The 20,161-nt window shown below is 56.5% G+C and overlaps 7 protein-coding genes across 7 annotated transcripts; 5 read left to right on the top strand and 2 right to left on the bottom strand.

Annotated features, from left to right (window-relative positions):
* Positions 1-4,798: 4,798 nt before the first annotated feature.
* Positions 4,799-6,047, bottom strand: B0H18DRAFT_675225 (uncharacterized protein). Its single transcript, XM_048039116.1, has 2 exons — positions 5,014-6,047; positions 4,799-4,948 (listed from the first exon to the last, which is right to left on the bottom strand). Exons 1-2 carry the CDS (start codon positions 5,569-5,571, stop codon positions 4,904-4,906), a joined length of 603 nt encoding a protein of 200 aa, XP_047897678.1. The 5' UTR covers positions 5,572-6,047; the 3' UTR covers positions 4,799-4,903.
* A 937-nt stretch (positions 6,048-6,984) lies between these two features.
* Positions 6,985-7,374, top strand: B0H18DRAFT_985282 (uncharacterized protein). The gene has a single exon (XM_048044726.1). It carries the CDS (start codon positions 7,079-7,081, stop codon positions 7,334-7,336), a length of 258 nt encoding a protein of 85 aa, XP_047897679.1. The 5' UTR covers positions 6,985-7,078; the 3' UTR covers positions 7,337-7,374.
* Positions 7,375-7,863: 489 nt separating this feature from the next.
* On the top strand, positions 7,864-8,642 carry B0H18DRAFT_870949 (putative deacetylase LmbE-like domain-containing protein; the record flags this gene model as incomplete). Its single annotated transcript, XM_048040131.1, has 4 exons — positions 7,864-7,965; positions 8,028-8,242; positions 8,333-8,349; positions 8,380-8,642. Coding segments are annotated over 4 exons (597 nt in total), but the record flags the coding sequence as incomplete, so codon positions are not given.
* Positions 8,643-9,137: 495 nt separating this feature from the next.
* On the bottom strand, positions 9,138-9,622 carry B0H18DRAFT_870951 (uncharacterized protein; the record flags this gene model as incomplete). Its single annotated transcript, XM_048040132.1, is given in 3 exon segments — positions 9,138-9,321; positions 9,380-9,462; positions 9,482-9,622. 3 exon segments carry the CDS (start codon positions 9,620-9,622, stop codon positions 9,138-9,140), a joined length of 408 nt encoding a protein of 135 aa, XP_047897681.1.
* A 2,351-nt stretch (positions 9,623-11,973) lies between these two features.
* On the top strand, positions 11,974-13,979 carry B0H18DRAFT_928759 (myo-inositol oxygenase). The gene is made up of 9 exons (XM_048041678.1): positions 11,974-12,350; positions 12,419-12,556; positions 12,612-12,680; positions 12,743-12,798; positions 12,857-12,987; positions 13,054-13,075; positions 13,134-13,295; positions 13,351-13,430; positions 13,497-13,979. Exons 1-9 carry the CDS (start codon positions 12,296-12,298, stop codon positions 13,681-13,683), a joined length of 900 nt encoding a protein of 299 aa, XP_047897682.1. The 5' UTR covers positions 11,974-12,295; the 3' UTR covers positions 13,684-13,979.
* A 422-nt stretch (positions 13,980-14,401) lies between these two features.
* Positions 14,402-17,085, top strand: B0H18DRAFT_1083212 (arginyl-tRNA synthetase; the record flags this gene model as incomplete). The annotated part of the gene is made up of 8 exons (XM_048031634.1): positions 14,402-14,659; positions 14,748-14,751; positions 15,431-15,714; positions 15,765-16,176; positions 16,227-16,336; positions 16,363-16,601; positions 16,657-16,828; positions 16,888-17,085. 8 exons carry the CDS (start codon positions 14,402-14,404, stop codon positions 17,083-17,085), a joined length of 1,677 nt encoding a protein of 558 aa, XP_047897683.1.
* Positions 17,086-18,094: 1,009 nt separating this feature from the next.
* On the top strand, positions 18,095-19,472 carry B0H18DRAFT_1093073 (uncharacterized protein). The gene is made up of 6 exons (XM_048032336.1): positions 18,095-18,476; positions 18,536-18,611; positions 18,635-18,949; positions 19,008-19,059; positions 19,116-19,382; positions 19,443-19,472. Exons 1-5 carry the CDS (start codon positions 18,211-18,213, stop codon positions 19,139-19,141), a joined length of 735 nt encoding a protein of 244 aa, XP_047897684.1. The 5' UTR covers positions 18,095-18,210; the 3' UTR covers positions 19,142-19,382; positions 19,443-19,472.
* The last annotated feature ends 689 nt before the right edge of the window (positions 19,473-20,161 follow it).

A 20,161-nucleotide genomic window follows, 5' to 3' on the forward strand; every position in this document is an offset into this window, starting at 1 on the left:
TGAGGAAGAGAACCGGCCGGCGCGGGTGTAGACCTGCGTTTACTCTGTGGAGGGACTCTCGCCATCCGCCTGGGCTGGTGCGCAGACGTATTGCGGGCTTCCGGGACCAGGGCCATGCGGCACACGGGCAGACCGGGCATGCGCGTCCGACAGCTGTCAATGGTGGAGGCTTGAGACCAGGACGGTAATACGTATGGGTTCTCTGGCATACCTGGGACACTTGGCGGCTGGACGACGAAGAGTCTACGTCGTTCGTTCTGTCCGGGATGGGTCGTAGAGGTAACGTGTCGGCGGTGGGCCGTGTACACAGCCTAGTAGTTTCTCGGAGAGCTGTGACAAGGGGTAAGTACGGGAACAGCGGCTGAAGCTCAATGGCAACTTACAGGGAGCCTCGCTCGCTGCTGTCTAATGAGGAATACATTGAGTGCACGTATATGTGGGCTTGCTCTGCCAGGGTGATTGCCTGCGAATCAGCGTGTTCGTGAGTGCGGCTCGAGGGCGAGGGTGGCCAGGGAAACTCACCTGGTCGGTCCTCATCTCGGTGAGCCTACATTGCCTGCTGACCATGTGTCCTGGCGAGCACGATACCACCTGTGAGATGGGATACGGTCAATACGAGGACCTACTGTATCAGCTATGGGCTGACTTACCGAGTTGGGCATGCTGCCTGGCTTTGACTATGGAGCAGGTAGTAATCTGTGAGACGATGAACAAATGGGATTGTCAGATGAGCTATGAAGCAGATCAACTATGTTACTTACCATGGCCTGGCATAGCTTCTGCTCCGGGAGGAGAGGGCTAACGTACTCCTGTATATATACTGGAGTTTTAGCCACCGAACTCCGCGGGCGGGCTTGCTTCGGCCTCGGGCTATGTCCGGCTACCCATTGTTCACCCAATTTAGGCACTGGCGGTCAAGACTGCTTTGAGTATCAGCGGCTGATGCGGCGGCTAAGTTGCCACCAAGTGTCTCAGACCCGATATGGTATGATTCTTTGCTCAGGCTCAGTAGTCGAGTCTACCCTCACTCTCAAATCCCAAAATGAAAATCTGTACTGCTCAGTCAACCCCTAAAACACTCATGTTCCCCAGTAGCTCAAGTCCTCAGCTTTGAACACAGACAAAAAGGGAAACATCCGTGAGCTGATTGAATCTTAGCCGTCTGCTTCGGGGTGCTGCCCGAGAAGGCTGACCTCATCAATCAAATCTGACCCTTGGCAACCGGGGATGTTCCCCGCTGCCAGCCTCAAATCGCGAGGACATTGTCTGCCCAAGGCTGTCAGCCAATCCTGAATTGTCCAGTATTGGCTGGTACCCTTGAGCAGATCATGTCCTAGGTTGCCTTGCTCAAATATATAGATATCCTATTCTGTAGCTGCTGCTATGTACATTGATTTCCGTGGCTACAACTTTCTGCACGCGGAATCAGACTCGTCGTGCGCTAGTGCGGCCTCCGAAGCCCTCGGGCGAGCATGCCCGTCGCTTCAGCGGGCCAAGCTCTCCGCGGTCATGCACCGGATTTGCCCCGATTGGAATTCTGTCAGAACACCATGTCATCATTCCATTGCGACGGGCCTGTGCGCGTACGTCGCCACGCGAGCAAAGGCTCATGGTAGCCCGTACTCGAGTGCTCCTTCATGCCTAACAAGAGCAACTCGCGCTCAAGTACTACAGGGAAAGGCATGAGCAGTATCTGCGAGGAAGACATCCCGAGATAAGACAGTATGCAACAGACGAGCTGTGTACATACATGATCGTGGGGGAGAAAACGCGCGAGAGACGTCGCGCGCCGCCCAGAACGGCGCCAGATCGCTCGATCCGATCTCAGAACACGAGGCTCCCAACCGCTCTGCGCGGGCGCTTATTCCTTTCCTCTGCGCGCGATCATCCTTTCTGCTGCTCCTGCAGTAGTATCTGCCTCTTGTGCTTCACTCCGCTCGATCCTCGACTCTGCCTACCTGTAACTACAATTACAAGTACAGATATGGTATGATATGCGGCCGACGCTCACTCGCAGACGGCAAGAACACTCAGCTCACAATCAAAGGCAACTTCCGTACGAGCAGCATATTCACGTCGTAACGCGGTCTCGCTCGCGTGAACCTTCCCGACGGCGCTTCGAAGAGCGCCCATACGTGATGCATCAATCGGAACGTACGTGTTGCCTTCCGACGGTTGTAAATTCGCTAGGGAGGAGGAAATAGCGGTTGCGTTAGTCCGGAGTTTGCAAGCGACGCCAGGGAATGGCGGGTAGCGGGTACGGGAGACCGTTCTTGGGCGGGTCCCAGACATGGTCCGGTTCCCACGCGGCGTGCCGAAGACGCACGGACCATCCCGCGGAACGTACGAGCTATAAAAGCTAGTCTTCAATGCTGACCCTGTGCTATCCATCCTCTTCCCCGTTCTCTCCCCTCGTGTCATTCATTGTCCGTACTTACTTGGCTTGCATTCTATCACACTACGAGCTTCTAACCCACCAACTCCGTTTCCTCGCTTCTCCGCTCTCTCTATCCATGGCCGAAGTGAACCAAGTAATGCTCGTCCACGGAACATGCTTGTCTGATGCACCCGCTGCGCTCCCAATATGGTCAGTTATTTTCTGCTAATCGCATCCAATGATCTCTCAATATTGAACCATCCGTATAGCAGGTAAGACATCCCACTTCGGTCCATTCGTGTTGTTCTGACCGTCACTCAACTTGGCTATGCCACCGACTCGGAGCCAGGCTTAGCCGCGTAAGTAGCTCGGGAATCGGTTGTGTTGGGGGTGTAGTACATTAGCGGTAAGTCTTCCGTTCATTGATCGTGTCATGAACTGCCACTCAGATTATCCTCTGTCCGTGACAGAGACTGGTGTTGTCACTCTCGGTCTACCTCCGTTGCGATCGCCGAGAGTCTATCACCGGAGTGATGATTGTCCATACCCTCTCGTTTCCACGGACCCAGGGAGACAGACGATTTGAATTGCGTCTGCACTGCTCCGAGTCATCTAGACAGGATTATCCCAACGAAGCTGTCGATGCATGATCAAAGGTGAGGTGCCGACCCTACTTGTCATACCGTATCGGCTCGGCTCACGCGACATCTTGCCAGTCGCAGATGTCATTTGCAGAACAGAATCGGTACACGCCGCGTCAACTGTTTTCTGCTTAGCTCGTGCGTTGGATTGATTCATGTCGCAATGGTTCGGTACAGTTGATATTCTGCTGAAGTCCGGGCGAGCTTGGACTCACATCTCCTCGTGACGTGTCCATGGCCGGGGCAAGAACCTGTGAGTCGTGTCGTCGGCCCGCTGCATAAGCAGCGAACATCTGAATGACCGCAGAGGGCTGCTCATCATTGCTGCCGGTGCGGACTAACTCGTTGGGCTGGTTCGGGCAGCAGTACCGTACGGCTCCTCAGACTTGCCACGCCATCTGAGACGCGGTCCATGTGTCGAGCTCTGGTCAGGCATACTGAGCGCGTCTCGCAAGCTGTTTGCCGGCGGCGAGTTGAAGGGATCATCTTGTTGCCCTGTTATGAGGTGGCATCTCGCGGTGAGTGAGGTGCTACAGGCCGGTACGCATGTCTGGCTACATACACAGTACACTAATGATATGCTCTGCCTCCAGCTCCTCTCTTCCTTCCGCCCGATCTCCACGCTGAACAACTCCAAGGCGGCGCTAGCCAGTCCCGAGGAGCCCATCATCACACAACTCACGGCGACCCATTCGCTGAACGTGTCTTGACGGTGCGTATGTCATTGTGTCCACGGATTGGTCCAACGCTGAAACACGTCCGTAGTAGACCAGAATACGCCACACCACCAATACGGCAATGACACCCGAGAGCAAATGTCTTGCGTGCTGGAGAGGTGCGCCTATCCACCGCATATCTATGTGCAGTCTGCACGCTCCACCGTGTTGGGGAGTGTACCGTCTACGTTACATCTGCGTACTTATCACCTCGGACGTCCTCGTCCCGTACCATCTGTTTTCGTGCCCGGCCACAAATGGTGAGTCGTGTTCTTCGTATTGTAACCTGCTCCTGTCCTGCATCACCGCTTAGCCTCAACTCGTTCGACGACGGCTTGTCTCGTCAAGGGCATGTTGATACGTCTTGAGTGATGTGTACCGCCCCCGCACGTCGTTGCTTCGAGCGGATGCCCTCGTCGATTGGGTCACGGGCTCCTCCCTTTGCGGAGAACGGCACGTCTCCGGCCGTGCCAGTGCCTCTCAGGACGTGTCTTCAACCTTCGTCTTTCAGTTCAGCATTCCGTTCGTCTCCATTCCAAGACTTGTCCACAATGCCTGCGTATGCGGATGGGATTCTTTCATTTGTCCCGCATCCGTTCCGTCAAACGGTGTGTTGTTGATGTCCTCTACCGCTTTATGTGCGTGGCTGACACGTATCTCTCTTCGCGATTGCGGTGTAGTCACGACAATTTTGCAGCTACGCGTCTCGCTTTATCGTGTGTACCCGTCCCCGACTGACGTTCGTGCCGAACAGGCATCTTTACCCCGTCAAATGTGTCGCCAGAGCAACCGATGCGATAGACCACGAGCGGCGACCCTGCATGTTAGTACACATTGGTTTTGGACTGCACAGATCATGCTAACCGTGCGTGTCTCGTGTTCTCCTCCGCCCTGACATGCCTCTGATGAACCTAGACGCGAGACCGGTAACGCGCGGCGCTGGCCTTGCATTCGCAGCCTCGCCTTCTCGTATGCGGATCAGAGTGTCGCCCCTGCGAGGCAACAGGCGGCCAGTTGTGGTAAGCGGAGTGCGTACGAGATCAGTATACGACGTACGTGCCTGACCGCTGTTCCTCTGCCGTCCACGTCACCGGTTCCATGCCCCTGTTGTCCGGCGCCTCAGTGCGCGTCCCGAAGGTCGTCTTCCGTGTGATGGACGGCGGCATCGTCTATCGTGTCGACTGCTCAGACGTTTGGCTCGCGGGATGAAGTCGCTAGCTCGCGCGGTCGTCAGTTTCAAGCCCGCGCCGTCCACAAGGGCATACTAAGGTCACCTCACCGACGCCTCGGCCCCATTGACCGGCTCTAGACCCAACTCCGTGTGCGAAACCCTGGCGAGGGCACGCGCAACGAGATCGCTGTTTGAGGAGATGCGGCGGAGGCGTGCGCTGGCGGACTGTGCGTCCCGAAACGTTCCGAACAGTCTTCGAAGAGCACGGAAGTTGCGGAGAGTGAAGGTGATCCAGGAAGGCCGGCGGTGTAGACGCGACGGTTGAGTGAGTGGTAGTGCAGTAAGCGGTCGCCGGTCACGACGTGGCGGCACAACGTCGCCAGCGCGGAACGGCAAACGTGGAGGAGAAGCAGGCGGGAAGATCAAGATAGAAGACAAGCGAACGGCGGTGGAGGAAGGTGGATGATGCGGACAACAGACCAGCGAGTTAGTGCGACACGACGCCGGGGAACGCGAGGGCAGAGCGCCGGAGGCTGCCAGTGCCACAACGTCCAGCTGCACGAACTCGCCGCGACACTGACAGCACGACCGGCCAGCATGCATCGTGCCTGCAAGTGGCTCAGCCGGTCTGTGTTTCACGACCGTTCCGACCTCTACTAATCGCATGAACGCTACCGCCTCACTCAGTCTCTGGGACGTCTCGCCAACCACGTCAAGAAGTTCCCGTGGGTCCCGCTGTGAGACGTGGGCTTCAACGGGTGAGTGTGCCCCTTCTGCGACATGACGATGCACTCATGGTCCCTCCCGCAAGCCCGGAGAGGACGTTTGGGGTGCCATGCAAGCCGGTCGAGTGTTCGACGCCATCAGTAACCGCCATCTCAAGACGTCAGCCTCAGGGACGCGTGCCACTGTCACTGGCTACGAGTCGTGCGGGACTGAACTCACGGGCCATTGCCCTGGACGAGGGCGACAGGTCCGGCGGGACGCCGTGCGTGGTGTCTGGAGCAGACCGTTACTTACTCGTCCCGGGATCGAGGCCAGTCGCGGCCGCATCATTGCGAACCGTACGAACGTGGGCATCTGCAGGGCGCGGTGATGACAGGTACCGGGTGCGTAGAGACACATTGTAGAGCTGGAGAGAGGTGCCACTGCACCGTGCATGGCTTCCCGGAACAGTGGACGGATGCTTAGGAGGGAGGTTCGCAGGCACTGCACGCCGTGTCTCTGGGTCTCGGAACACGCTGCCTCGGAACACACTGCGGTGCGCGATAAGACGCGCAGTCGCTCGGCGTCGAACCCCAGTGTGGGCGTGACGTTGTTACGAAAACGACACGGGGAGCTCGTCACGGCTGCAGGCTGTCCCCACACGGTGGCTGCTACTGACCAGCGGGAGAACAACAGGAGATTTACCTTCCTGCCAACAGTCTCGACTCGAGGTGAGCCCCGTCTCTACATCACTGATTTTGACGGGTGACGCGGGCCTTACAAGGCAGATGCATGAGATAATGAACGTAAAGAAGATTTATGGGAAAGCGTCGGAGGATTGGGCGGCTTGCGATGTAAGTGTCGCATTGCGTGGCCTGCAGCTGACGCTGCATTAGTAGGAGACGCAATGCTGAATGGCGGAAACACTTCATCGTCCAAGAACACATGCTCGAGGTAAACACCACTATCATCACGCCCGCACCCGTGTTCGAGACATTTGGCCATGTCGTACGACTTGCAAGACCGATGAAGTTCTCCGAGCGGATCATTGGCTTCCTCAGGAAGACAACGGTCACGAAGACACGAGTTACCACGAAACGAATCTATTGGATATCGACGGCGATCCTCTACTACCGGACTCGCCACGACCCCCATTGGCTTTACTTCTGCCTACAAGCGACGACACCGATAGCTCGTTCACTGACTCTTCGTGTAGCCCGTATCTGTGGACCCGCCACTTGTCCGCTCTCCATCGCCGGACGACGACAATTTTGTGTTTCCTCGACGCCCAGCTGGACCCGGCGTCAACCAACCTCGAGGCTGACGAGTTCCTCCAGCTGCGCGTCGTCCGCCGTCGCGCACTGTCTGCGTCACGCACCGCCCGGAGCGCAGAAGCCGAGCTGGCCGAGCGCGTGAGCGCTGCAGCTAGGGCCCTCCTGCCTCCCTCGCATGCGAGACAGACGCGGATATGGTCAGGTTAGACGACTCCGCGAAGCGCATGCGCAAGAACGACCTCCACGTTGCCATGGACATGCGCGCAAGCGCGAGAATCAGCGGAGCCTTGAAGGAGGTCGGCGTGCTGCTTGACCTGAAGATGGAGCACGGCGTCGCGCCTGGCGAGGGTGTAAGCGCTCCGTCGCGCAGCTCGTCGTCAACCTGGTGCTGCGCCGCCGAGACACGTTCCGACGACCGCTCGCCAGCAACACAACAGTCAACACCGCGGTAGAGGCGCCCGGCTTCGAGCGCATCGTCTTTGGATCCTCACCCTCCGCAGCCGCGCAGACGACGGCGAACGCGAGCGATTGGTACGAGCTCGCGTGCGAGTCGTTCGCGGAGCTCGGGACCGAGTAGGAAACGATGAGCACCGTTTTCTCTGTGAACACGAGGCATATCTTATGATCTCGAGGATTTGTGTAGAAAGGACAATAACGCGCGGTGCGGATGGGATATGGCTGGATATGAATAGTGTTGTTGTATACTACTCTACACAACTGAAGATGTCACGAAGCGTTGTCTTTGAAACCCAACGAACGCCTCGGCATCTCTGCATCCCAAGGTTCGCCCAGTCTTGGGGTCCCCCCATTCGCACCACCGGATCGTGCCCTCGCTCCGTAGGTCCGGTCAAGGTGCAGCGCCCACAAGTGCGATGGTCTATGGGCATGACTCGTGCGGGTTGGGCGAACATGCGCATCTACTTATCTGCACTTCACGGATCTCCGTCCGCGGGGAAGATTCAGATCGGACTCACAGAACTTGAACCGTAGTGACCTGCAAGACAACTTCACCGCACAGTGGGACTACGACACCGTCGCGGACGTCGTCCGACCATACGTCCTCGAGAACCGCATCACGACGGTGCGTCATCGTACACCGGCTATCCCGTCTCGTCTCCCTGACGGCATCGTCAACGCGCGCAGATCCTGACATTCGACGCGTACGGCATCTCCGGGCACCCGAACCACATCTCGCTGTGTCACGGTGCAGCACGCCTGCTCTCGTCCTTCCCATCCTCCTCGGACTCAGACGACAGCGCACTCACCCGGCCGCGACTGTTCACACTCGTCTCCGTCCCCCTCGTATGGAAGTACACCGGTCCTGCGAGCCCGCTTCTATTGAAAGCGAGCTCAGCCATGTCCGACGCTCTGCGGACCTTGCGCCTGGCGCCCGCGGAGGCGCCCATTCCGCCCGCGCGATCGTCCGAGGAAGGAAGGACGCAGTCGAGTGCGGGGAAAGGACGCGGTGGTGTGGGCGATATGGGCGTCCGGCGAGGGCCAGCGTTCGTGGCTGGCGTGCGGGAGTATGTGACGGCCCTGCGCGCGATGATGCAGCACCGCTCGCAGTTGGTGTGGTTTAGGTGGTTATACGTCGCGTTCTCGCGCTATATGTGGGTGAACGAGTGGGTGGAGGTCGTCGTTTCTCCGGATAGTGCGGACAGGCTCCGTCTAGTTAGCGCGTTTAAAGCAAAGTATAGAAAGGGAATTATTACGATTCGAGGGCTTCCTCGCGCGCACGCCGCCAAAAAGCTTATTTGATGTGGAGTCGTAACACGTTGGAGTTACTGAACACGCTGCGGTCGACTTGTAACGTAAGGACCACGATGAAGCTTGTAACGTAAGGACCACGATGAAGCCTTGCAAAGTCGGAGCTCGGGGATGACGCGGAATGCTGAAATGGTAAAACCCCTCACAAGATGGAGATGAGAGGTAACCGGAGTGCTCCGACTGCCAACGACGATACAGAAGTGGACGTCCGTAGTAGCGCCCGGTGTCGGCATCAACTACGTCGCAAAAATGACATAGTGCGTCAGCGGCAGTGCACACGTCCGTGAGCTTTGAAACAGCGACGATTCCGAGTCGGTCGATGACATCGATTTCCCCGGCATCCTCCCTCTTGCCGTAACATCTGCAATTTCAGTGAGCTGATTCGAGTTGCGGGGTAGAGAGCAAACGAAGTGTGTACCTCGCGTCGCACAAGATCAATCAACCAGACGTAGTGTACGAGGATAGGCACGGTAGCTGCTGCTTGCGTCATGACAGACGTGCCGCCGGACCGCCCGCTACAGTCAAGCTCCCGATCCAATTGCGTAGCCAGCCCACTCCGTGGCCCTCCTGTGCAGGTCGGTCCGCGCGGTACGCTCCTTTCGCCCACCAGGCGCGAAATCTTGCTCCTGCGTCGACGAGCAAGGGAGTGAGGAACACGCCCGCAAGACCTCTGCGGCCCCGTAGGCAAATTCAGACGGTGGTGGCAAACCTGTGAGGGAGAGACGTACCTCAACGAGCCTTGCAAGAAAGGACTGATGATTTGGTCCCTCGTCGTGATCCACATCACCCGCCCCCACTGTACCGTAACGACCTCTGTTGCGAGCTCCGACCGTCGCCTGCGCATCGACCGCTTTGCCCTTGCCCTTTCCGTCCACCGCGGGTTGCTCCGCGAGTGAGCGCTCAATGTGTACGTATGGCTTGACGCTCGCAAGATAGCTCTGCTCGAAGCGCAGGTCGGGGACGGCGGGCATACGGCGCGGAGGGGGTCGCGGTGGCCTGACTTCTCCAGATACTGCTGCTGAAGCTGTAGGAAGCGTGCTGTGTGTGCCAGCTGCTCGCGCTGTGCCATGATGTTCGACTGTGTCTGCTGAGTATGGTGGGTGAGGGTCGCCGTCGCCGTCGTCGTGGACGTTGAGGAAGAGATGCTCAGTGCCGCCGGCGGTGGAGGCGGCGTTAGTACCACGCGATCCCGACGTGTTGTTGGTGCATGGGTATCGCCGGATGTCGGGCCGACGCTTCCGTCAACGGCGAGTCGACGACCCAAATGACTTTGACAACTGTCGCCCCCTCTTCTCCCACACGAAAGCCTCTGTCTAGCGACGTTGCGCTGTGGTCGATTCGCTATAAGTATATTCATGAATTTTTGGACTTGTCTGGCATCAGCAACGGCTAAGTTATGGTAGCGTCAATTCTGATTACAGTTGAAGCCCTTGGGAAGAACACTAATCAAACATTTGTTGTTCATGTGGCCGTCGATGTCGAGTCAAGTTCATGATACAAAGAATTTATCAGCGGGGCTCCCACTAGTACGTCCACTAAGAAATGTCGACCGGATGTGCAATGAACATCTTAGTCTCACTCTTTCACAGGCCTGAACGTAGCCAGCACGACCGTACACATCGAGACTTTGAAGCAGTTGGATGCCCTCAACTATCTTTCTCCGCTTTGCATTGCTTGTTTCCGGGTGCTCAATCCGCGACCACAGAAACGAGTAGTAGCCGATCCGCGGCAACCAGCGCCCGGACGGTAGTACCCCGCTGTCTCCTCCACACCGTCAGCGGCTCTCAAGTACGTGGCCATTACATCCAACGGAGAGCCCTCGCCTTCGGACTGTCGCTCCTGCCTCTGCCCCCAGCTGATGGCACTCCACGGCTCCCGACGCTACCACTTATATGGCGGAGGCTGTCCCACCCCGTACGGGTATGGGTCGCCTTGAAGGTGTCCATGACCAGCGGAGATCGCGGAAAACATGTCTGCTGACTGTCATATGAGTCGTCTTGTGAGTCGGCTTTTTTCTGTGAGGATTCTCGACGTCTCACTCATCATTCGAATCTCTCAGCAGTTGCAGACACAGACTGCGTCTGCAAGATCCAGAACGGGCCTAGCTGCCAGTGCGGAGGTTGTCCGATTATCAGTTCCCACTTCCCCGCAACGATGTGCCTGCGGGGCGCGAATGGCTGACATCACGTTGGCCTTTTACACGCACTTTGTTGGGTACAGTCCTCTCGGCGGGTATGTATGATGTTCGGCTTGTCGGTTGCGAGTTTGCAGCTAGGCAAGAAGAGGTCACAGCTGACACGTTGCTCGGACGGCGACCTTAGCGTCAACAAGTCCCTCAAGCTCTTTCGCTGCTAAACACGAGCAATTGGATTGTCGATTCTGGGTCTGAGCATTGGCATCAAAACTCCAAATCGTACGTAGCTGGGACTCATGGCCTAATTGTGTCTGGTACGCGGCACGAAGCTTGCACCTGTGTCGCATCTTCTGTCCTTCCCGGCCGGCCAGTTTGACCGCATCATCGACCGTGACACCTGCCTTCATTCCTATTTAACGCTCCTTCAGAAATCTAGGCAATGCTTCTGAATTTTAGAGAGCGGGTGTCTCTTATCGGCTTGTGCATCGAGCACCATGCCAATGCATCCTGACATCATTGACGAAGCGTGGGTGCTCTCGGTGAGCAGTTCATGTGCAACGGCGACCTACCAGCTCGTGAGGTGATTTTACGTCTTTTCCCATTGGTGTACCGTGTAATGTGTGTGTCATTAACTCGAGTACCGTTAGAATGTTACACCCTCGTCTGACAGTTGACTGGCAGGTTTCCCAAACTTTGCATTGTACTCATATTGATGTATATGGTACTATCCTTTACACGAAGCATTTTGTTGGATTGGAGCGAGTACGTGGAGTACGATCGTTTATTCGGTGACCCGAGTCTAATGTTCGTCGCATATCGGTCCGAGCGACCGCAGTAGTCTTGGATGTATGCCCGGAAACATATCTACCTCTGGGGTAAGAGCGGGACATCTGAACCCCGAAATCCCGGTCATCCCTGGTCATCCCCCAACTCTCCAAGTACGGAGCATCTAACGAGGGCGGAACCGCCGGCAAGAGGGGCCCTGGCGCATCGGACCGGATCCCCGCGTTGTGTGCGGCCTTAGTCAATTGATGTGTGACCGTGCGCGGCAACCAAGAGTGCTGGTGCCCTCAGGCGGGTCGTTTGGACCGTTTGGTGGACGGTGGGAGGCAGCATCTGAAGGGCGCTAGCAACACCACGTGACCGCCTTATCAGAACGATGCGCGTCCGCGGTTCGCAGTGTGCAATGAGGCCCATTCGAATCGCCCGACGCGCACGAACGACCTGAGACTGTAACCCACCTGCCATGGTGGGTAGAAGAAGTCATACCCCTCCCCAACCCAGCGCCATCGTTTTCCGGCATCTCTGCCAGCGCTTGGTGCCCACACATGCACTGCTCGTTTAGGACTGCCGATCAATTTGAACGGTTTGACAAATCTGCGCCGCGTCCGCCTTCTCCACCTGTGCCACACCAGGTATATAACCTTCACGCGTTGCTCGTTTGTCTCAGCACCATCACCCTCGAGTCTCAAGTTTTACTTCCTTCTCTTCCATCCATTTATCACTCGCCATGCACGTTGTCGACGCTCGCGCTCTCGACATCATCTCCGATGCCGTCGATGAAGGTCCGTACGCCTTGCACGCGTCGTGCCACCGCATGTGCTTTGTCTCACATCCGTTCTGCCCACAACAGTGAACAAGCTCAAGGGTGCCAAGAACGTCCCAGACTGGGGCGAACAGTCCAAGTTCGACGCCGAGAAGGACAAGGCACAGTTCCGCCAGTACGAAGACGCCTGCGAGCGGGTGAAGAACTTCTATCGCGAGCAACACGGTATGTATCGACGCCGTATCTATGCGTCTCGGCTGACCGAGGGCGTCGGCTTCAGAGAAGCAAACTGTGGAATACAATATTAGGGTCCGCCAGGAGTTTAAGAAGACCGTGCGGGCGCGAATGGGTACGACCGAGTCTCGCGGCCGTATCCGCAGTGATTGACGGTTCTTCCCTTCCCTTTAACAGGCATCTGGGATGCAATGGAAATGCTCGACAAGCTCGTCGACGACTCCGACCCAGACGTGCGTCAACGTCCGTTTATTCTGTTCATCGTTGCGCATAGCTCACGCACGACTATAGACGAGCGTTACGCAGATTGAGCACCTCCTCCAGACGGCCGAGGCCATCCGGAGGGACGGCAAGCCTGAGTGGATGCAGGTTGCCGGCCTGGTGCACGATCTCGGGAAGCTACTCTACTTCTTCGGCGCTGAGTGAGTGCTTCCATCAGCTCTGCGTGCGGCCTAATGGGGCTGATTGAGTTCGATCATCTCCTGCAGAGGTCAATGGGACGTCGTCGGCGTAAGTTCAGCACCTCCGTATCTCACGCACGTTGACCAATGCGGATGGACCCTCGCAGGATACTTTCGTCGTGGGGTGCAAATTCGCCGATAAGATTATCTACCCAGACACATTTGCGGGCAACCCCGACTCGAGGGACCCTGTCTACTCGACCGAGTATGGCGTGTACCAGCCCCATTGTGGTCTCGAGAACGTTATGCTCTCCTGGGGACACGACGAGGTCCGTCCCCCCATACCCCTCGATTATAAAGGCCTGTCCTGACGATGGCATACAGTACCTGTATCATGTGTTGAAGAAGCAGAGCAGCCTGCCAGAGGATGCTCTGTACATGATCCGCTACCACAGCTTCTACCCGTACGTAATCTTCCGCAGCGTGTACGCACACGATCGATCTTTCTAACGCCTCGTCGCCGGATGCAGATGGCACAGGGAGGGCGCGTACTCGCACCTGACTAATGCCGCGGACGAGCGCGCGCTGGCCGCTGTCAGGGCATTCAACCCATATGACCTCTATAGCAAGAGCGACGATCCGGTCAACCCGGAGAAGCTCAGGCCGTACTACGAGACACTCATCGCGAAGTACTTCCCTGAGGTGATCGAATGGTGAGCGCTTGCACGGCGACGCGCTCGTCCAGGTGCTTCAGTGGTGTGTGGGCACGACTTACCGCATGCGGCCCTTCTGGGGTTGAGGTGTGGAGGTGTACCGGCGCGCTGCAAGAGGCTGTGTATTTTATTACTTATCGTACTCGTTGGTCGCCGATTATGGTCCTCGACGCTCCCGTGTTGCTAAATAATCTCTGCTATACCTCCCGTCCATGTATAACACCTGCCATTTGCACTTGTTTGATATTTATTTCATACCCGCGCATGTCTACCCTCATGACTGATGTTTGTGCTTGCTGCTGTTCCTACCCCGCATGAATTTCCCATGCAAGATCAATGAGATGAGAGAAGGGATGTCTGATCGGTTGTGCCCGGAATGTGGACGGGGGTGTCGTTCTAGTAAACCTGCCAAATCGGGCGACAGGTGCAAGCGCGGATGGCTCGGTGGCTGGAGGTCTTTGCTCGTGACTCCGAGTCACCGCAAAGTCACTGTCCTCTCTTCCAGCTTTACTCGCCAAAATTTCTATCGATTGCATGCATTGCTCAGATAGGATATCCTGAAAGCTTCTGCGACCGTGCAGTTCCTCCGGCGACCCCGTCTCACCCTTGTATCATCAGCTGTAAAACATCGCTTCAAGCCCCGGTCTATCATCTCATTCTCAGCCGTCTACCTCTCTCGCCGCCAACTTTCGACAGGCAGGTCTCCAGCACCAACACCAGGCATGAGCACAGGCTTCAAGATTCCTGCGCACCTCAGAGCGCTACCCCAACTGCCGGGCGTGGAGTTCGAGCGATGTGTCATGGACGCGTTCCGGACCGCAATCGCACAACTCATAGCGGAGGCTCTCCCAGAATTGACGACCGAACAAGTGCTCGAGGCTGTGGACTATGGAAAGAAGGACGAAGACTTCACTGTGCATCTTGGTCGGTTCAGGTTGCCTGGCAAGTTGGATGTCCATAACCAGAAGGTCTTGAGCAAGGTGAGCCTACGACTTCTCTGTCTCCGTCGCTAGGTGTAGGGAACGTTGCGATGCCTATGGAGGCGCAGCACGAGGATTTTGCGGCCAGATGGGTCGGCGGTACAGTCGGTGCAGGAAAAGGAAGGCGTGCCTGTCATGACCATTGCGATTGCGATGTGTGGTAGACAGGCTCTGCCTGAGGCTTCCTCTTGCTCTTCCGGTCTTTGTACACTGTCGTAATGGCTGTCGGCTTCTCACTTACGGGCTGCGGCGCGATGAAGCGACGGCTGCTAAGGCGGAGGTCAGACCTCCTCCTCGTCACCTGTGCATGGCGCTGGCTCTCGTCCACAGACATCGCCACCGGCCTCCTTTCGCGGGCTCGGTGGGCCACGTGATGGAGCTTATCTCTCGTACGGCCTTCGCAGGAGATGCGGGGCTGAGATTCGCCTTCCCGACGGGAACGGTGTGCCACCTCATGGACGGTGTTGCGCTCTCTCCTACTATGTGGGTCACATAGGCGGGCTCCACATTACTGTCTTACGGAGTCGCATTGGTCTCCGCTCTGTCGTCGCTTACATCATCGGTTGCATTGCGGATCGCGATGACCTCGCATATCAGGTGCGATCAGACTACGTTACCGAGTATGCGCAGAGCACGCAATTTGTTGCTCTAGCACGCGTCTGGAACTCAGATTACTTCCATCTGACACACTCTTGGCCGATCTCAACAAGCTGACGACCGTTTGACTAGTTCCAACCCGACGAATGGATAGAAAATTTGGTGTGCGACAAGGGCTTCCTCCATTTCACCCTCTGCACCACACCATGAACCGCCTGGTCCTTGACCAAGTGTACACCCTCACGCATGCCACGCCGTCAGGCCAGGCAGAATATGGCTCCAACACGTCGGGCCAGGGAAAGCGTGTCATAATCGAGTACTCTTCGCCGAATATCGCAAAACAGTTCCACGTCGGGCACTTGCGAAGTACCATCATCGGCGGATTCCTCGCCAACCTGTACAAGGCGTGCGGCTGGGAGGTCATCTCGATGAACTACCTGGGCGACTGGGGAACACAGGTACGTTTGCTTCACTCTCGCGACGGAGGGTCGTTGATGTGTGTCTCCAGTTTGGCCTGATCGCTGTGGGCTTCAACAAATACGGCTCGCGAGAAGAGCTCGAAAAAGACGCCATCAAGCACCTCTTCGAGGTCTACGTGAAGATCAACGCCGATGCGGCAAAGGACCCGTCTGTGAAGGTCGATGCGGCGGCGTTCTTCAAGCGAATGGAGGACGGTGACGAGACCGCGCTCGCGGACTGGCGGATGTGGCGTGAACTCTCGGTGAAGAAGTACGAGGAGGACTACGCACGGCTGAACGTGCACTTTGACGTGTACACGGGCGAGAGCCAGGTCGGGAAGGAGAGCCAGAACGAGGCGCTTGCACGGTTGGAGCAGATGGGGCTCATAGAGGACACCGACGGCGCGAAACTTGTGAATCTGGAGGAGTACAAGCTCGCGAGGGCGGTCGTGCGGAAAAAGGGTGCGTCTTTGCTGTGTTCCATCCGCATGCGACTGACCATAGGCGTGCAGACGGGACGTCGATCTACCTGACGCGCGACATCGGCGGCGCGATGGAGCGCTACGAGAAATACAAATTCGACAAGATGCTGTACGTCATCTCGACGCAGCAGGACTTGCACGTCGCGCATTCATGAAGGTGCTCAAGCTAATGGAGCTCCCATGGGCGGACCGCATCGAGCACATCAACTACGGCCTCGTGCTCGGCATGAGCACGCGCAAGGGCACCGTCGTCTTCCTTGACGACATCATCCGCGAGGCCGGCAGCGTCACGCACGAGCACATGCGCAAGAACGAGGACAAGTACCAGAACATCAAGGAACCGGAGGTGGTCTCGCAGGAGGTCGGCATCTCTGGGATCAAGGTCCAGGACATGACCGCGAAGCGGTGCGTCGGCTGCTTGAACTCGCGTTCGGGCGGCGTTTGCTGATTTTATGCACAGAATCAACAGCTACACCTTCAACTGGGACCGAGTGCTCTCCGCCGAGGGCGATACTGGGCCATACCTCCAGTATGCGCACGTCCGCATATCGTCCATCACGCGAAATAACCCAGAACTGCTCCCGCTGCCCCCGACATCCGAGATCAAGACGGAGCTGCTCACGGAGCCCCCTGTCGACAGATCATCTACCTGCTCGGGATGTATCCCCACGTTGTGAAAATGACGATCAAGAAGCACGAGTCGAGCGAGGTGACGACGTTCGCGTTCCGCCTCTCGCATGCGATCTCGCAGGCGTGGATGCCGATCAAGGTCAAGGGCGAGCCAGACCTTGAAAAGGCGCGGGCCCGGATGTGGATGTACCTGCGCGCGAAGGATGTGCTCGCGTCGGCGATGCGGCTCCTGACGCTGAGGCCTGTGGATTACATGTAGGATAGTCGCGCGCGATGCAGTAATAACTCTTGTACCCTCTGCGATCATAGAAGTTTCATAATAACTCTGGGAAAGGGTTGTACTATATGTACGTCGCGCGACACGGGGGGCATGCTACTTTGGTGCACGATGAAGTACGGGAGTGCATCAACCTTCCTCTGGATGGCGACGACCGCCCTGATTGACGGTGTCCATCGCGGAGTACCTGTAGTTGTTGGGCGGAAGTACATCTGTTGTACATATATACCCATCCTCGCAGAGGTCGACAATGCTGACAGGTTCTGCTCTCTCCGATTACTGCGGCTTTCGTCAGGTTACTCTGACGGATAATAACCCATCGAGCTGCGATAGTCTGCGTTCACACGTATCTACACTGCCACTCTGACACTTGAGGCTGACGTACAGACCGCTTGGATCTACTTGCCACTTGAGCTTTGCCACCCTCTCCTGCGCTAGTTGAAGAGAGACTCGGACCGATGGCGCTTCGCCACGATCAGATTTGCGTTCCACACCGTGGACAAGGATTGCTTGTCAGCGAGGCCTAATGCCACTGGCACTGGTGGGTTTTACAGGATCACCACTCCTCTCCCACGATGGCAGAACTTGAGGTGCAAGAGAAAATAGTGAGGATGCTCGAACTCGTGGACGATCTACACGCTCATTGGTCAGTCACGCTCATTGGCCAGTCGGTGGTCGAGGCGGAACGGAAACGAAACACCTCAATGGGAACACCGCCCAGTCCATCCTCCAGCCGTATTATTGACCGACGCTCGACCGCTTGATTTAATTGACCCAGCATGGCTGAGTATCTCAAACCATGAGTGGTGCGCTGCTCCGAGTCGTACTTATGGGTATGGGCTCGTACCGGGTGGGAAACACTTCCGTAATGACTATTAATATTCGAGGCTTGGCCCCTCATATCAGAACAATGCTATATATGATCCCTCAAGCAGCCGCCCATATTGCCAGGGCAACGACTAGGCAGCGACACCAACTTAGCGCAGACTCGGACTAGGGTGTGGTATAAATCCCCGCAGAGTCCACGATCATGCTTGTCCCGCTCTTTGCTCTTCTTCCTTAGGCTTGCCAACCTTCACCGACTAATACGTGTATTTTCCCGCCGCCATGTACATGATCGACACGTCCTCCCTTTTGAAGACCTTCACAGGCTCGCTCATCGCAACTGCACTCCAGTATGGATGGTCTCCCGGCGCGAACTCGACCGACTTCAAGGGGTACGGCAAGGTAGCTGATTGTAGTCTGTCAGGCTTCGTGCCTTCGTTCCCGTCAAATCAGACCCAGCTCACGGTCCCAAGCAACTTGGACCCGGAGTTCATCGGTCTTGCGTTTGGCGTGCAAAACTACACCTGCTCATCTAGCAATACCTTCACGTGAGTGATCCAAGGAGAGCGAATATTCCACTCACCTACTGACCCGCCGTGGACTGCAGAAATGTGGGCGCGGTAGCCGAGATAATCGACGCCTCCTGCTACGTGAACGCATCCTGGTTTCCCACAATCCAGGACGTTTTCTATCCAGCTGGGACGAGCTCTCGCGGTCAATGTCCATCCAGCAAACGATCGAGTTTGTGCACTTCCTCAACCCGCCCGCGAATCTCGCGCAGCACTATTTCGTGCACAACCCTGTCACAAATCAGGGCCTCTCTCCGAAGTGGGACTTCACGTCAAATGGCAAGTTTGAGGGCAACTCAGAGGCGTTCGTCATCGGGAGGGTCAACGGCACGCTGTCTAGCCCGAACGACGCTGCGACGGACATCACCTGGCTGGAGGTCCTGAATGTGGAGGGCAAGATTGCGGGCGAACTTTTCCGGTTCGACTCGGTTGGCGGCCAGCCTCCGTCGTCTGTGAGTCTTGCTGTCAACTGTATAGATTGTCTTGACCGAGGACTGACCTTACGACCAGTGCACGTACGGCAATGACTCGGACATATCTGTGAATTACGTGGCGAAGTACAGTGAGTCTTGATTGCTTGTAGTTCAAGGAATGCTCAAGCTCACCTGAGGCGTTCAGTCTTCTACGGCGGTGATCTCAATTAATCGTTGTACGTTGGATTCGGACTTGCGGAACCTATTGATTAGTTGAACAAGGCGCTCCGTACCACATTCTTTGACACATGGATATTGCTTTGACACATGGATATTGAATCGTGGCTTTTCACGGACACAGGACGCCATTAGTGTATTGTAATTCAAAATTTCTCAAACCGATGCTAGATGTGAAACGACTTCCTGCTCCTTGTCCGGTCAGCAGAAACTGGGCTCAATTGTATCCCTGGCACTGGCATAGTCAGTACATTGCCTACGGGTGACAACAAAACAAACCAGTGACTATACTTACTTCACACAAGATTTCGACGAATCAGCTGCCACACGGAGGCAAACGTTTTGGGCTGAGCACGTTGGCAACTTGAGTCAAGGGTGTCCATGGCCGCATCCGTGACTTGTGTGGTACCGGGGACACCATGACGGAAGATTGAGCGGTGTATGTGCGCGAGACGCGTATGTCTAATCCAGGACCAGCCTTGGATGGATTGAACGCCACCGTGACCGTTCCACACAAAACGCCGCGGGAACAACTAAATAAACCAAGAGTATGGGCGTGCCTAATTAAGGCTGACGCACAGTCCGCTTCAATCTATGTGGTTTTGTCCACCTCTCCTACGATTAGTTGAACATGAACAAAGACTGGGAGCGCCACATACGCTACGACCAGATTTGCGTTTCACAGCATGGACAAGGATTGCTTGCCAGCGTTCCTAGTTCTTGTCCGCAGTCATGACGCGCTCGATCACGACGACATGCCCGGAGGATTTCAACGGGTGCCATGGACGTCATAGCTACGGCAGACGAATGTATCGCGTAGGTAGCCTGTACTTCAAGAGAAAGCGGCAGCCTCTGACTCTTCGGTTGCATCGGCAGCTGCAATGTTGCCAATCAGCGATATCGCTCGCATGCAGGCCGACTAGTTCAATGCAACGTGAGACCAACGCGAAGAACGCTTTTGATCACACCCGCAGACCCCGGGTTAGTGGGATCGCTAGCTGACACGCAGATGTG

The sequence above is a fragment of the Fomitopsis serialis genome (genome assembly GCF_022376445.1).
Source record: "Fomitopsis serialis strain Sig1Antser10 chromosome Unknown B0H18scaffold_9, whole genome shotgun sequence".
Taxonomy (NCBI): domain Eukaryota; kingdom Fungi; phylum Basidiomycota; class Agaricomycetes; order Polyporales; family Fomitopsidaceae; genus Fomitopsis; species Fomitopsis serialis.

Excerpts from the sequence above, each read along its gene's own strand:
- B0H18DRAFT_675225 (XM_048039116.1), bottom strand. The coding sequence starts at position 5,571 with ATGCGATTAGTAGAGGTCGGAACGGTCGTGAAACACAGACCGGCTGAG. Across the intron at positions 4,949-5,013 it reads TCAATGGGGCCGAGGCGTCG|CGACTTCATCCCGCGAGCCA; the intron begins GTGAGGTGACCT and ends CGCGCGAGCTAG.
- B0H18DRAFT_1093073 (XM_048032336.1), top strand. The coding sequence starts at position 18,211 with ATGTACATGATCGACACGTCCTCCCTTTTGAAGACCTTCACAGGCTCG. Across the intron at positions 18,950-19,007 it reads GCGGCCAGCCTCCGTCGTCT|TGCACGTACGGCAATGACTC; the intron begins GTGAGTCTTGCT and ends CCTTACGACCAG. Across the intron at positions 19,060-19,115 it reads GAATTACGTGGCGAAGTACA|TCTTCTACGGCGGTGATCTC; the intron begins GTGAGTCTTGAT and ends TGAGGCGTTCAG.
- B0H18DRAFT_985282 (XM_048044726.1), top strand. The coding sequence starts at position 7,079 with ATGGTCAGGTTAGACGACTCCGCGAAGCGCATGCGCAAGAACGACCTC.
- B0H18DRAFT_928759 (XM_048041678.1), top strand. The coding sequence starts at position 12,296 with ATGCACGTTGTCGACGCTCGCGCTCTCGACATCATCTCCGATGCCGTC. Across the intron at positions 12,351-12,418 it reads CTCCGATGCCGTCGATGAAG|TGAACAAGCTCAAGGGTGCC; the intron begins GTCCGTACGCCT and ends TGCCCACAACAG. Across the intron at positions 13,076-13,133 it reads GTCAATGGGACGTCGTCGGC|GATACTTTCGTCGTGGGGTG; the intron begins GTAAGTTCAGCA and ends GGACCCTCGCAG.